Raw genomic sequence first — 16734 nt, 5'->3', positions numbered from 1 at the left:
CTAAAATTGCAACACTCGTGTATTTTGGATAATATCTTCTATTTATCTTCATTAAAATAACCATTTACCTTTTAGCCTTTTGCTCTATCTCCTCTTATAATAGATATTATGTCCATTATAAGTGTTACAATTTTAGTAAAACAAAAGAAGTATATTCCACTTACATGTATCTTATACTTAATTTCATGCATTAAATGGGCCGTAAACTAGGACTTTTCATTGTCGAATCGAACAACCCAATAACAGGCTACTAAAACCAAAGAATGGTACGTCGTATAATTAGAAATTTGCCAGGTACCATTTATGCACAATACTTACACAACTATGTAAACTGTAACTTTGGTCGGGAATGTGATTCTTCAATTGATTCATAATGTGGTTCCTCTTCCTTTGGGAGCCATTACAAACCAGAACAAGCTTGATGATGCAGCTTCGGAAAAGGCCTCCTCCATTCAACATTCCTTACTATACAAAGTTATCAAAAACTCTTCCTTTGTCAAAGTCTATAAACACAGTACTTCACGTTTCAATCATGCATCACAATAATACACCTGGTAAATGACAGACATTAATTAAGCATATACGAAGTACTCCCTCCGTCCCTTAATTAGATTCCTACTTCTAGCATTTATTCCTCACCATAATAGAGAAAAGTAGGAATCTAATTAAGGGATGGAGGAAATATTGTTTTAAAATAATAACTGACACAATAAAATTTGACACAATTCCAATGCACGAGGTTGACTGCAAAAATTTATTAAATTAAAGATCAATAACATTTTTTTTTTTTTTAAAAAAAAACTTATAAATCTTCACAATAATAATTTACAAGATAAAATTGTTTTTAATACTTCTAAACATGCATAGTCCAAGTTAGTATAAGAATAGTGGGGGAAAAAAAAATGTATTACTTAATACTCCCTCCATTTTTAAATACTTGCTCCACTTTCTTTTTCAGGCCGTTTTTAAATACTTGCTTCATTTCCTTATTTGAAAAGGTTTTACAATATTTAATTAATTTCTCTCACCAATTGGACCTAACAATATTAATTCCATATTCTCTCTCCTTCAATTCTCTCCACTACTTTACAATTTTATTTTTCCACCAACCCCATTACCTCTATATTTTATTACTTTCTCTAATTTTTAAGAAAGTATGTTTAATATAATATTATCTTTGTTTTATAATAAACTAGTAGGTAGCCCGAACGTTGCCCCGAGTTACTACTTTTACTTGCAACTGCTAATTTTTAAGAGCATCTAATAGTTTGTATGTAGTATGAATACTTTGTAGTATAATATTATTTATTATGCAAGGTTAAAGCATAATTGATAGTTAACCTGGTTAAACCATAACCTTTTTTCAAACTGGTCAAGTGTTTGAATCTTCTCATCCATATATTTTTTTCAAATAGTTGAGACAACATGGAGCATTGCTGGTTGTACGGATGACGGGACATATTGAGGTGTTGAGTGGTGACATGTCATAATAAGTGACGTGGCAAAATGAGGGGGGCTACGTGGCGTATAGACGTTCTTAAAAACGCCTTTTAATATATTATTATAGATTCACCCATTTCATAATTTTTGTAACACTTTCACTTTATTCATTTGTAAACGCATTCAACAATAGAACCTCCCTTATCTCACAATATATATATATATATATATATATATATATATATATATATATATATATATATATATATATATATATATATATATATATATATATATATATATATATATATATATACTTGTTTCACTCACTTTTTCTTATTATCCACAAACTGTCTTATACACAACAATTTTACACCTTTCTTACATTGTCCACCTCTTTTTACACCCACTTAGATTTTTACACTCTATTGTCCTAATTATTTTGTGCAAACAATAAATTTTAGAAAAATTTGTCACAAATAATTCAATCTTTGTGAGTTTAGCCTAAAAAAAAACTCAAAATAAAGGTCGACTTATTTTTAATTAATCAAAACGTTGACTTATTGTCAGCTAACCAGGAAAAGGTTAGCTTGTTCTTGACAAATTTTCCTAAATTTTAAGACATTACGAAACGGAGTTGATATACAATTAAGAGTTACAACAAGGGGAAGGTACCTAAAAAAGGTAGTAATGACTTTTCCAAGTTCAAAGACATTGAAGATTCAGAAGACCAACTGAGATCCTTCACCATTTTAATGGCTCTCAAAGAAATCGGTAAAAGTTTGCTTGCTTATGTTTTTCGTCCAACTCTTAAATCATGGCAATCCAAATGGTTCAAATCTCTCAACAAGACTTGGCTCCATGACTGGGCTAAGTTCAACAAAATGTGTCATTTAAAGTTACCCTATCATCGTAATATGATTACTCTTAATGTAACATGGAGTAATTTAGTTGTTAGAACAAGTATTATGCTGATATAACTTTCCCACAATAGTTATAAGATGTATTACTAGATAAAGAGTATAATCTAGTCCCTATGACTTATTTATATTAATACTTTAAAGATCTTAGTTGTTAGAATAAGTACTAGGCTTATATAGTATAACTATCCCCCAATATTTATATGATGTATAATTGGATTAAGTGTATAATCTAGTCCTAATTTCTCCTTTTTCTTTACGTTAATACTTGTAAGCTTATATGGTAATAAATCAATTTCAAATTAATAAAGCCAGTCACCCCCCACCCCCCACCCCCACCAAAAAAAAAAAAAAAAAAAAAAAAAAAGACCTGAACTGAAGTGCAAGTACATCATCTTTAGATCTTTTTATACAGACATGACAACGCAGAATACAAGTTGCACAACTTAATAGGAATGCATTACCTGTCTGAAGGTGCCAATTAAACCCATTTGTTTAATATATACACTATTTACTCAATGGATGTCCATTTTCTCTGCTAAGTTAAGAAGACTCGTGGGTTTTTCTTATACTACCACTAAAAGAAAATGGAATGAAAACAAATAACTAGGAAAAAGGGTAAAATAAAGTTTGGTTTTTCTGATACAACCATTAATTGTTGTTTGGTTTACATAAGAAAAGAATTCCTTGTACTCCATTCATTTTATTTTTTTAAATGCATCGGTTTCACCAGCCCACACAATTTTAAGAAGGTGAGTTGAATGAAATATAATAAGTGGGTTTGTTGGAAACTAAAAAATAGATAGTACTCCATTCGTCTCATAATTACGCGTCTATTTTCCTTTAAGGAGAGTTCAATATGTTTTGCATGTTTTGAGAATCTTTTTATTTAAAGGTTGTACTTTTAGAAAATATTACCCTCATAAAACTTATTTAATTATTCTCATATCCCTTTTTCTTGCTGTGTTGGCATCCTTTTTGTACTGTTGATGTCTCTTGTCATCAATTCCTAACCACACTTTTTTTTTCTCTCTTCATTAATTTCCAACCACTCTTTTCTTTTTCCGTCTCTATCTCTATCTTCAACCCCAGATGTACAATTGTACTTATAATCATGAGATTTAAAGAATCTCCAATTTCTTTAATTCCCATGAAAAAACCCAAGCAAGCACGTAATTAAAGGTCAGAGAGAAGACAGATAATAAAAAAGTACAAGTGGGGACCATGTAAGGAGAGAGACAATATAAGAAAAAAGAAAAGGTAATCAAAAAGGAAAGTGATGCTCTTAAAAAATGGCCGCAAAAGAAAGTTGTTGCACTAAAAAAAAAGAGGGAGCAACAGATTGGGGATTGACTCATCGAGGTAGGAAACAATTTAATTACCATAGGTTTAGGAGAGGTAACAAATGGGAAGTAATAGTTACTCCTAGGAGATGAAGTGTATTAACTTACCTCTCATACCCAAAAAAAAAAAAAAGGTAATGGAAATGGATAATTTATTCTGTTTCCACCACTTGAAAACACTATACCAAACATGCTTTGATTATTTTCTTTGTTGATTGATACTTAGTATAGCCTGAATCAAGATTAATGTTTTATATAATGGATAGAAAATCAACCCCAACAAAAAGTTACGGAAATGTGTGTTATGGTAACACTTGTAATATCACTTTAGGGTGTTTTTTTTTTTTTTTTTTTTTTTTTTTTTACCGTTCTTTGTTTTCATTTTGTCTTAGTCTCTATGCAATTATTTAGAAGGTTTAAGACGTATGTTTTAAACAAGGTTCCAACTATGTCATTACCACATAGTAGTGGGCCTGTCAGTTGCCTTTCAGAATAAGGATGTGTGGTAAAAACCCTTGCAGATTCTTGGGGGCAAGGGCACATGTAACTGTCTCGCCCTACTGTGCCCTATATGAGAATCACCTCAGCCACTACTGAGGGAATAGGGTTTGCTTGTATAGCCTGATCAGTAGATAAACAGAGTTGGGGGTGGGGGGAAGGGTGATATTAATGTAAAATGTCAAATGCTACCTATATGCATTTTTGATCAATCCATTATAATGCTTTTGATACTCTGTATTTGCTAAGTGATTGCCAATGTCAATGAAAAGAATTACCTTGACAAGTTTGTTAGCATATCCAACAAACAGAGCTCCTTGTACACACCGTATAGCTGTTATTACAGAATCGCAAGCAATAGATCCAACTTCTAAAATATCCATCTCAGATTCAGATCCTGTTATCTCCTACAATATCATTCATAATTGTTCAAGAAATATCACATGTAATAAAAGATAATTTAGCAACTTCTAAAATGTTAATGGATAAGATTACCACTTTCACCTTATATTCACTGAGCTCAATTACTTATTTTATTTTTTATTTATAAACTTATTTCACTAATATTAATTATTTTTGCTACAATTAAATTATTTACACTGAATTGGAATTAGTTTACTGATTCGTTTTTATATTTGTAAATTGAAGTTATGAATTTCATGGATTAAATCCTATTTTTCCTTAATGTAACTTAATTTTGCCAAATTAACTAATTTTACTGAACAAAAATTTATTTTACTGAACATAACTTATTTTATTTGAACTTTAAATAATTTTTGAAGAGAACAAGGCCTAAGTTACAATGCTATTGATCGTCTAGATTTTGTAAACATACCAGGACGTTTATAGTCCGGCCCCATCCTCCAAGAAAAAGCCACCTCCCATCCATTGCAAGAGCAAGAATGGCCCCATTATGGATTTTTGTTGACGTTTTAAATTCATCATTAATCCACATCTGCAAAATTTGAAGTCAGTTTAGTGTCACTCAAATAGATAAAGTAATAAATATAATAAAATCTAATTTGCTTCCCCCCTCCTCATCAGAGAACAAAATTATTCCATCTATTTAAAATATATTGGCCACGAGTACTAGAAAACCTAGAAGAATCATTTCAGTGCTTAATTTGCAGGTTCCCATATAAAAAGTCAATGTTTAATCCCTTTCTCAGACACTTATGTTGCTTGTGTAGAAAGCCCTTGCCTATAGAGTATAAATGCTGTGGAGTAGCTAACATCTCCCAAAAAATAAAATAAAATAAAATAAAATAAAAATCTTATAATTTGATTATAAAATATAAATATTTCTTGGCTAATCCAAAACATTAGAACGGAGGGAATGGGAAGAAGAAATGGAAATATCAGTAAGCGTAAGAGCAATTTTCACTAATATTGGAACATGAAGTTCTAAAAGACATAATATTTAACACATCATGTAAACAAACAGTAGCCAAAAAAGAGACCTGTGATGTAAATCCTCAGCATTCAACAATATGATAAGAATATTTAGGAAAGAAATATATGGCAGGAAAAACAGTTAACTGCGAGTAGCTACCAGGCAGCACACTTGTATTCTTTCCGGAGGTAGTTCTAAGACTGATTTATTGCATACAGAGTATATTCTTTTGAGGAGTTAGCTTTATAAGAAAACTATAATTAATTGGTTGGTCAATATATATCTCACCTTTTCAATGTAATAAATTATGATAAACAAGCTGATTATTGCTCATCTGAAAAAAGAACGTGCTAGTTGTCAACAGGTATTAGCAAGGACAAGAGAATGCAGTCTATAATTCAATTAATGTCTATAAAAACAGTTCGCAGGGGATTTCCAATATTAATTGTTGCAACCAAATGGACCAAGAAAAGTAGGGTTTGATTTCAAAACCTTTATACAGCCATTCTCATGAGCGGCAATGATCATATTTTGGTCCGCAACAAGAGATAGCACAGATGACACTGTCCCAGGAATGTCTTCACCAAATATTGCTAGAGGACTGTGATCGTGAAGACACCACAATCGAACGGTACCATCCCAACTTCCGCTGTAAAGAATTCCATTGCACAATGCTAGGGTAGAAACCACTGATTTATGACCCTCCATGCTGCACAGCAGGGTATAATCCTGAACAATACGAAAATTTTACAGGTTCCATGACTATACTGAATTGCTGATTAATAATCACTTAACACCCTTTCAGAATAGTTGTAAAAATTTCCTAGAAAAATTTAAAAAAAAAAAAAAAAAAAACTGTAAAGATGTCTCACCCTTAATGACCAAGCTTTTATCAACCTGTCACCACTGCCAGTGTAGAGACAACCAGATTCGGAAACAGCTAAGGCATGAATGCCACTATAACGCCAATCTGTTTCCTCATACCACTTCTTCAAGGGTTCTTGAGCTAAAGTCTCATTTATTTCCCAGGCATATATACCACCTCCACTGTCGGCACTGATACACAAAGGCGTTTCTTGATTTAAAAAGACCAAAGCCATGACTTTGTGTTCATGACCTTTAAACGTATGCACATGCACAAAATCCTGCACCAATTATATCAAACAATAAGAAAGTTATAGATGGGATGATGGAAGATTAAAGAAAGAATAGATGAACTTTAAAACATAAAACAGGATATGGTCCCACATAGTAGCAAACCACATGTTACTAGCACATCATAGCTTTTCCTTTTGGTAAATATTTAAAGCAATCATTATGCATCGAATGAAATTTGAAGAGACAAAGCATGTTTCTTTAACTTATCCTAGCCTTTAGATTCTCAAAGACCTATGTGCTTAAGTGGTTGATTATACTTCCTCTATATTATAATCTCCTGGCCCCAGTTTATATCCTAGATAAACATTTGATGTTTATCAAGGGGTAAATCTAGAAATTTCTATATAAAATGAAGGACATATTTGTAAATTGCACTATCATTCATCTTCTTCCTACTTCACGCACATCCCTGGATCTCTTCTTCCTCCTTCCTTCACCCACCTCCATTACAAGCATCTGTTTCTTCCTTCGACACCTTCATCTTCTTCTTCAAGCTACTCCAATGACTTCTCCAACACCAACACCGACATCACCATTTCTGGCGGCTTTGCCGCCAAATTAAACGAAAACCCTAATTAAAAAGGGAGGAATATAGGGTATGGTTAACCCTTAGAGGGTAGGTGAGCTTTCCTCTTCCATTGAAGCTAAGCTTTTTATTCTGAGATTGCTTATGAGCTTTTGCTCGTCATTGATGATGAAGCAAGAAGCTGAGAACTCACGTTAATTGTAGCAGTGAATTATTTGCTCTTTTTTTCTTTTATTTTTTCCATAAATATCAAAGCAATTTAATTACCCAATTGCCACTAGATAAACTTGAATTTTATCTAATCTACTTGCAACATTTCTGTTTTTCACATTTGCCAATGCATATCTTCAACCACTAATATCTTTAATAATGCACGTATAATTTATATACTACTATTAGATTTCAATAAAATTATACATTGAGACAGATCTAACAAAAATCTCATATGACTACGTTTTTCTTCAAGTATATATATCACGAAATTTAGTTGAAGTGGAATATGTGAATAGTGAACACTATAGAAATGTTGCAAGTAAAAGAAGATGGAGGAAGTAAATACATACTTATAAAGTATAATTGAATATATATCTCTGCTAAGCAAATCTCCTACCTTAATCCAAGTGGAGGATGAGAATCATAGGGGATTAAGTTTATATGATCAAATCCTTATTCTCCACTTCTATTCAGTCCTTTGTGGGATTCAGAAAGCATGGAAAAAAATGGCTTGAATGGTAATACATTTTTGCCATCCCATAGTGAATGAAAGGGATGATCTTGCCAAAGTTATACATTTCAACTTTAATTCTCTTTTGTTTGATTTTTTTTTTTTCTTTTTTTTTTATACTGTTGAAGTATGCATTAAGTGGTATCAAAGCATAATTTGTCCTCCAAAAACAGAACTTAAATTAAATATCACACACTTTGAGCTCAAACATGTGAGCTTGAATGAGAAACTTTACCCTGATGAAATTAAGGAACAGAAAGGAAATAAAAAATAGAGCGAAACTGCAGCCCTAGGTGCAGGGAAGTACTAGCTTTATGCAAAAAATAAGAGTCAGGGAGCAAGTTCCAGCTCTAAGAATTCCAATTGCAGTATGTTTATGAGGGAGAGTATATGCAACAGAAAGCCTGAAGCAACTTGATCAAGAGATTACCAGTGTTTCTGAGGATGATGGCCTCAATTAGTGGCATTGGCATATGAATTCAGACAGCACAGACAACTCCCAGTTAGCTTGATCAAAGTCTGGCTCAAGCTTGGTTAGATCCAAGCCCAAGCCAGCTCTGTAAGCTTCAAAGCCAGACCGAAGCCTATGCCAACTGTCACGTTTTGCATACAAGTCAAGCTTCCACCCTTTTGCATTCAAGCTGGGCTCGAGCTTGTTAATCTTTGACCTGGCCCTCTAGGAGATCGAGCAATGTAAGCTGAGCAAGATCAGCTTGAACTTGAATCAACTTAGTTACACCCTAATCAATGCCCTAAGATTGATAAACAAATTAATACAGATACTAAAGCGAAGGGCAGGAAAATTCTAATTCTATAATAATAATAATTCCATCCGCAGAAGGAACAATGAGCCACTGAACTCAAGGTTAAGAGGTCTGGCAACTTCTATGACATGTCAAGTAAAATGGAGGCCAAGAGTTGAAAAATTGGCATATGTCATGAATAAGATGCTAAAATCAGGCTCCCTTCATGTTTATTCTGACCAGACACATGAAAAAAAAAATTAATAAGGCTTAAATGGTAATCAGATATAGCCATATAGGTTTGCAGGAACTCTGGAAGTCTCCCTCAGTTCAGGGAATAGCTGATAGACTTACATTTTGACAGAATTCCAGGATCTGTGATAAGACTGGAGTTTTTACAGAAAGTAAAAATAGGCAGTTGTAGAGGCAAAATTCTGATAAAAGGCTATGAGCTTTTTGAGGCTAAATTTTGTGAGGGTAAATGAGTGGAATTTTTCAATATTTAAAAGGACACATCTACTTGAATGGATGCAGCAGAATCCCAAGGGGGTTCAAAGGAAAGAATGAAACATCTAAAACTCTAAAAGTGCTTTTAGCCAAACATCTATATTTCATAGATTGGAGAGGAAAAAAAAAAGATTCTAAAAGAAAAAGATAATGCATCAAGTAATTCTGCAAAATGGAGGAGGTTACACAGAAACTTGTCACCACCCTAGATCTGATCTATCCAGAAGAACTTAAGCAAGGTTTGCAGTTCATGCCTAGTGTAGAGAGCTTTTCGACACTGCAACTAATTCCAAAATACTTAGATTCACTTCTTTCAGGGAAATATGTTAGAAAATTGAGAGGAGGGAAATAAGAAAATGGAATGCAAATCTCGGAAAAAAGTTTGACAAACATAGAGGAATGATGTAGAGATCTCTAGAATTTAATCACACAGCATTCCACTATTCCACAAGCAGCATTTTTCTTGTCTATTACCTCCCTTGAATTTAAACATGCTTTGGGAGATTAATAGCATGGATCAAGAGTTGATTGTAGCTAGAAGCTGAATAATAGCAGAATTTTGTAAAGTTGCAAGCCAAAGAATGATAATCTAGCTGACAGTATTATATATATGGTAGTGAATGAGCTTGTTTTAAGCTCTGGTTGGTCAGACAAAACTAGTAAGAAACTGAGAAACAATTGCAAGATTGAAAGTTCGATGAAACTTGTTATGCTAGCTAATTATAGATATATGTCTGTTGAAGTCACTTGATGTACTAGCTGAAATATTTAAATGACAACAAAGGTGTTTTAATGTTTTGTAATAGTTCACCTTCCTTCCACTTACTTTTAGAACACCATTTGAATCATAAACTTCCAAAAAGTTACAACTATTATAATGCTATTCGGAACATAATTAATCATAACCATTACTTTCTTTAGAGTAGGCTGTTGACCATCTAATTAGTTATAAAAGATGGATGTGTGGTTGTCGGTGTGGGTGGGTGGGGGGTGAGACTTTATTATTAGTGTATGAGAAATGCATTAAAAGGGGAAATGATTGATAAATATCATACTCTTCCATGGAAATAAGAGAATTGACGAACTAAATATTAGTTAGCAGAAAATATACACTATAATATACATCCATGACTGACTTTTCAGCTTTTTTAAAAATTATTTCATTTTGTTAGTCCCTCAGTCCCTGGATATAAGCCCCATTTTTCATTTGGGTGGGGTCCATCATTCACAAAATTTTTTAAATGCACATCAACAAATTGTAATAAGCTATTAGCTTATTAGATCAAGCGGCTTGACTAACTGATTATATTAGCTGGTTTTACTAGCTAATTGTATTTGTTGTTTGTATAAGTGTTTGGTAAGTAGCTTTTAGCTAATAGCTACATGATCTCGTAAATGACACAAGGACATAATAGAATTTATTGTAGAGTATAGTAATATACATCTATATGGTGAATATTTGAAATAAGATACTTGCATAAAATATACTTAACTAACACAACAATTTGAAAAAGCAATGGTTCATGGTCTAACAGTTTTTAAATATACAAAATTCCCAAGTTATTGATCTATTACCAAATTACTTGCAATGTCTTACTAAACTGCAGAATGATGGAAAATAACATAAATTTACTCATATTTAGTTATTGAAGTTTTCGCATAATAAGATGTCATACTTAAAAACAGTTATTTCAAGGGAATGAATACATCTCTTTTTTAATATACATTTGTATTTTTAATATCACTATGTTTTAGTAAAAAATAAAAATTACAACTAAAGACCTTTCCATACTATTCTTACACAAAAAAAAAAAAAAAAAAAAAAAAAAAAAAAAAAAAAGCCCATTTGTGATCTACCTACAACAAAATTAGCCAACTCTTTGTTTCCTTTTGGCTCACCAAGTCACCCATAATTTCCTTCTTTATTTATCTTTTTTTTCATCCTTCTCTACCATTTTTCTCTATGTAACAAAAAATCGGTAGGTCAAAATCATCCAATTACAAATACTCTTATCTCCAAAAGGAATAATTGTTCATCTTTTTTTTTTTTTCCCCTTAATTCAATTCTTCTTCCCTCACTTTCTCCTAATTTTCAACCCAATCAAGAGATCCACAACAATAAGCATAGTCAAAGGTGGAATTTTATGAGTTTCCCAGTGAATGAAGCTGCTCCTCCAATCAGTAGGAAAAAAAGAAAAAAAAAAAGTGTTGTTGTACATTTGTGAATTTATATAATTTGTTAAGGGTTACAAATCAGTCCCTTATTTTGCTTTGATTTGAGATTAATTTGGGTAAGCATGCCAATTTGCAAGGATTTTACAAAGCTCTCATCAGAGAACACTACCTTTACCAGCATTTTGAATTACGTCTTTGGACCACAAAACTCTAGTTGAAACCTCTAGTCACAAAAACACCAGAAATAGCTTTTAAGCCTTGTCAAATAGCTAATATGGCCTAAATAAGCTAAAATCTCATAAAATTGAAGAGTGCCATTTCTGACATTCAAATGATATTAAACTAGGGAGATAGGCACTTTTTGAGCTCCTTTTCTAGCTATTTTCTCCTCTCTTCCTTTACCTTGCATGCTTAGGCAGTTAATTGAGGGAAATGCACATATTCAATTTCTTTCTCCACTTTGTTGGTTTTCCCCTCTCGTTCTTTCATTCTCATTGCTTTAGTCGTGTGCAGGAAAGGAGGCTGTTTCCGAGGATTTTTGCTAAGTTTATAGCCATGGAGATAGCAAGAAGAGGCTTGGAAGAAAAAGAATTCAAATTAGGCTAAGTAGCAGGTCATGGCCTCATCGCATCCACACTTCTTTAGAAGCATGTAGAGGAGATTTTTGTCTGCATAGCTTACCAAGGGTAGCGCGGACACCATTCGAATAGATTGTTGAATGATAAGAATCCGACCTTCGCTTGTTGTTACCGTCTTCCCAGAATTATTGATTATTCTCTTGAAATTAAAGATTGGGGAGGATATTACCTTGAAATTGAGGGCCCCTTTCAATTTTTAGGGTACGCTGAAAATTGAATCCTTGCATATTACAGAAGTTAATGTCATAGGTGAATCAGGAAAAATATTATCATTCGAAGCAATTTTAAGGGTTTATGTTAATTAATTTTTATGGTTAAAAGGGTTAAAATTGGGGCAAAAGAAAATTGCATGGGAAAGGAAAGAATATATAAAAGAGGGATTCTAGAGAATAGATGCATCCTTTAATGACTAAAGCTTTGGAGGAAATGAAAGAGATGAAGATGTATATGGGAAGCTTGGGGCTCCATGGTGTGGAATTATATGAAATAAATGAAAATGGTGTTTTGGAGAAAAAAAAGGAGTGCAAATAGAAGAAGATGAGTGTAATTAGAATAAAAAGTTGTCACTTGGTTGGCATGCACGGGTCGGCACCGAACAGATTTGGTTAACTCTGGAAATAGAGTAAGGTTTCATCTTTGAAAAAAAAAAAAAAAAAAAAATTTGTTTAAGGTATTAATTTGCCCATAATCTTTTTAAAAGGTTATTTATCCCAAAACGCTCCATATAGAAGGTTGATTCTAACAAATTTTCCTAAATTAAAATGTATATGAGTTATTAGGAGCAGTTAATGCCAAAAGTACTCTTCATTATATCACTATAATGTAGAAGGTATCCTTAACCCTATATAAGGAAGTCACGTACTCATAAAAAAGATACACTTCCTCTATTTTCATTACTTGGAACACACTTGAAGATATTAAACTAAGTAAATGGACAAATTAATTAAAATAACTTTACCACCAATAAAAAGACTGTTGTTTAAAGTTATATTTTATTCATTCCATTTACCATTTCGAATCACTTCCTAAAATAACATGCCAAAGAAGTGTGGTGCAATTAAAAAAAAAAAAAACACGAAACTAAAAAAAAAAAAAAAAAAAAAAAAACAGTTTATGACGCATCTTCCTACTTTCTTATCACTACTTATATCAAATACTACTCACTTTGCTCTAACATTAGGAAAAAAAGATAGCATTCATGATGCATTTATTCTCTTTCTGGAAACTAGAAAATAAAAAATCAGGCATATTGAGGAAATATACTATAGGTACTGGAAACTTCTAACACATCAACCAGAAATTTAATACATAAAATCAAGATTAAATCAAATTAATATACCTGTAAAGACCACACATTGATTGTTTTATCAAATGATGAGCTAAAAAGATACCCTCCTACAAAAGAAATGAACACACAATTTTACACATTAAAAGGTGAAACAGAAAACATTCCTTTTTATATCATCTCCGAGCTCTACCATAGTTCTTTATCAGCCAGGGTCTTTGTTCCCCACAAATATTTCCAGGTTAAAGATTTAAAATTATTACTTAACAAAGGATAGTAAATCAGGGTATTGAAGAGTTTTCTTCATAAGTGACAACTATACACAAAGATGGATATTGAAACTTCACCAGAGGTTTCAACAATCACATCAGAAGCATAACAAAGCTAATACCTTATTTCAGTCCAGCAAATTAATACAAACAGCAACCATGTTTCTATTTTCTCCTATGTTTCTTGTATGATGGTGAGTGATATTTATGTAACCCTTAGTGTAAGAATTTATTACTCTAAGCAATTTTCTTTATCATTTTAGTTAGTTCTAATCACCTTTTGTTCCTTTTATCAATTTTATATGGAGCATGTCACAAATATTCTTAATCAATTTTAGTTAGTTCTAATCACATTTTGTTCTCATTTCTTGTCGGTTATGCTCAAAATGAGTTCATTCACAACGTATTTTTATATGTACACATGCTCACTTATGAGTTCATAGCTTTAGAGCGAAGATTTAAAGTTTTGATAAGGGGAAAGGGAATATTAGAAGTTCATTTATCTATGATGCTTGATCTTGAATTTTATAAAGCTTAAATACATATGTGTTTCCTTATGGTTTTTTTTCCTTAAGAGCTTTTTGGTTAAATATTGTATACTTATCAGACCAAACAATAGCTATCTTTTTATAATCATGGAACATCATAAACCAATACAAATTACAATAAGCACATAGTGGAAATCTTACCTCCAACACATAATCCTGTTACACAATCCAGATGGCCTTGCAAAACCTTACATTGCAATTTACCAGCAGATAGTCTCTTAACAACAATATCAACTGTATTTTCACCCACCAGATTACGGTTTGATTTACAATCATCATGTTCCTCGGGTAACTTGGATATTCTTGATTCGTTTCTTGTATCATTTAAAATATTGCACAGCTCTCCCAAAGCCAAACATTGGCCAATGTTCTCCTTCATGGATCCACTATCCAAGCTAGAGACATTATTAATAAAATGGTAAGATCTCAGTCCTTTGATACACTTCCACACATCAGTTACAAGTGGTCGAGTTCCTGGATCAAAAGCCAAGCATTTGAGCAAAATCTCATGTACTGATGCATATTCAGTACCCACTGACGGCTCCAACATAGCATTTATCGTTTCTATCCACTGAAGATACATGAATTTATACTCAGAAATCCGCTCATTCTTTCCTTGAAAGACAATTTTCAAGTAATTGTACATCTCTACAGAAAACTTATTCCCAATAAGGAGATTTATCAAAACACAGGCTAATAACCAGCTATCAGATTTATAACAAACTGGGTAACTCACATCATTTTTCTCTACCTCAATATTTTCCCTACCAAGCAACTCCATCCACACTTCTGGGCTCACAAATGCACCCATGTCCAGCATGTTCCCAATAAGCAGTTCAGCGTTAAAATCATCGATTTCCCGCCCACCTTTGATTCCCCCCACAAAACACTCACAGAACTTCCTTCCCATCACCAAGGCCTCACCTATATCAATGCGAACATGCCCAAACTCATCAAAGCAAAGGCAAGACATATTCAAAAAACCACACACAAAGCCTTCTGAATGCAAACTGATAATAGCTTCACACAATTCAACACCAATTGACCCCAACAAACACCCCCATTCCGTGTTATGTTGATCAATCTCATACCCTAAATTTCCCGAATCTAATAACCCATTATTTAATTTCTCAGTAACAAAATAAAGAACCCCATCATTTTCCACATCGAGCCAAAGCCCAAGAACCTTGCAAACTCTAGAATTTTTCATAGACACACCCAAAATGCTACTTATTTCATTCCTTTGATAATCACTCATCAAACTAAGAACACTCATAATTTTACCCACATAACTATACTCCAACAAAGGATCACTCAACACAAAACGCCCAACTTTAACAAGACCAACCACATGATTTTTAACTAAACGACACCGCATAATAAAAGATAAACTCAAATCCATAAAATTGGAACTAATGTTAATTCTACCAGTAGTACTAACCAATTCATCCTCAATCGAAACCGCGCCGTAGGGAAGAATCCAGTCCTTCCAAGCAGAATACAACTCCTCCGACCATATTCGGGGTAGAAAACGACGTCGTAAAGAGGAATTGTCATCGAGAAGGGGTATGTTGGAATTATTCTTCTGGGGTTTTGAGTTGGTGTGTTGGTCTCGGTCTCGGTCTTGGTCTTGAAGGAGGAGAGAGAAACGGAGGAGGTCGATGTTCTTAGGGAGTGCGGAGGGGCCTTGAGGATGAGGGAAGTTGACGAGCTGAGTACAAGATGGGCAGCGTAGGGTGTGCGGGAGGGTGATAGGGCGGAGGAGATTGAGGTGTGCGAGGCAGGGCTCGCACGCTGAATGCCCGCATCCGAGTACGCGGGGAATTGTGGTGTCGCCGTCGTAGGATTGTAGGCAAACTGGACATTCTGGTGGCTCCATGCCCACTTGCGCTGCTGGTGTTGGTGTCACAGGGTGTTTGTTTTGGGGGAGTTTGAGGGTGGAATACTGGGAAGGGAGTTGAAGTTTCACCTGTTCGAAGGTGGTTGTAAAGCCGTCCGCTTCTGCTCATCAATTTAATATCTTATCATATATAACTAATATATAAAGCTAAACTTTTACGAGATTGCGACACTTGATGAAAAGTTGGAAAGCCAAGTGTCGCGCCACATTAGATAGATTTAAATAGACGATAAAAAAGTTACTTTAGAATTCTATTTGGATAGAATATTAGGATAAAATTGTTAGTTTAGAGTTTTATTATCGATAAATACCAATATTTCAGATGTACAAATTGAATTATAATTTTATTCAAAAAAAATAATTATTAAATTATAATTCTCAAAAATTATTGTTTCGGGTGCTTTTATGTCCCTTGAGAGAGTTACGGCTCGAAGACTGGGTCCGACAAGGGCGCCTGTACCTGCAAAGTGAACGAAGCTCCGGATGGTCGGAGGTCCACCTCTGAAGATTAAGTTAGTACGAATTCAGAGTTAAACGTGCGGAAAATAAGTATCTTCTCGGATTCCAAGATCAGGTGTTCTCTATTTTCGAGAGCAATAAATGATGTAATGAGTAAGACCCCTCTTTCAATTATTGGGGGAATCTCCCTATTTATAGGGTCCTAGAA

General features: G+C 33.5%; 1 protein-coding gene across 1 annotated transcript; it reads right to left on the bottom strand.

Annotated features, from left to right (window-relative positions):
* Nucleotides 1-251: 251 nt before the first annotated feature.
* On the bottom strand, nt 252-16158 carry LOC145570488 (uncharacterized). Its single transcript, XM_081629599.1, has 7 exons — nt 14309-16158; nt 13405-13460; nt 6467-6739; nt 6087-6323; nt 5037-5156; nt 4480-4608; nt 252-551 (listed from the first exon to the last, which is right to left on the bottom strand). Exons 1-7 carry the CDS (start codon nt 16044-16046, stop codon nt 531-533), a joined length of 2574 nt encoding a protein of 857 aa, XP_081485725.1. The 5' UTR covers nt 16047-16158; the 3' UTR covers nt 252-530.
* Between the last annotated feature and the right edge of the window lie 576 nt (nt 16159-16734).

Source organism: Chenopodium album, chromosome 12, assembly GCF_948465745.1.
Source record: "Chenopodium album chromosome 12, dcCheAlbu1.1, whole genome shotgun sequence".
Lineage (NCBI taxonomy): Eukaryota > Viridiplantae > Streptophyta > Magnoliopsida > Caryophyllales > Amaranthaceae > Chenopodium > Chenopodium album.
Note: the sequence above shows the minus strand (reverse complement) of the source record. Positions and strands in the feature narration are given on the sequence as shown.

Bases quoted from the DNA above. Each gene is read 5' to 3' on its own strand.
- LOC145570488 (XM_081629599.1), bottom strand. From the start codon at position 16,046: ATGGAGCCACCAGAATGTCCAGTTTGCCTACAATCCTACGACGGCGAC. The intron at 6,740-13,404 runs GTATATTAATTT...TAATTGGTGCAG, and splicing joins TCAATGTGTGGTCTTTACAG to GATTTTGTGCATGTGCATAC. The intron at 552-4,479 runs GTAATTCTTTTC...GTCATTTACCAG, and splicing joins ATGCTAACAAACTTGTCAAG to GTGTATTATTGTGATGCATG.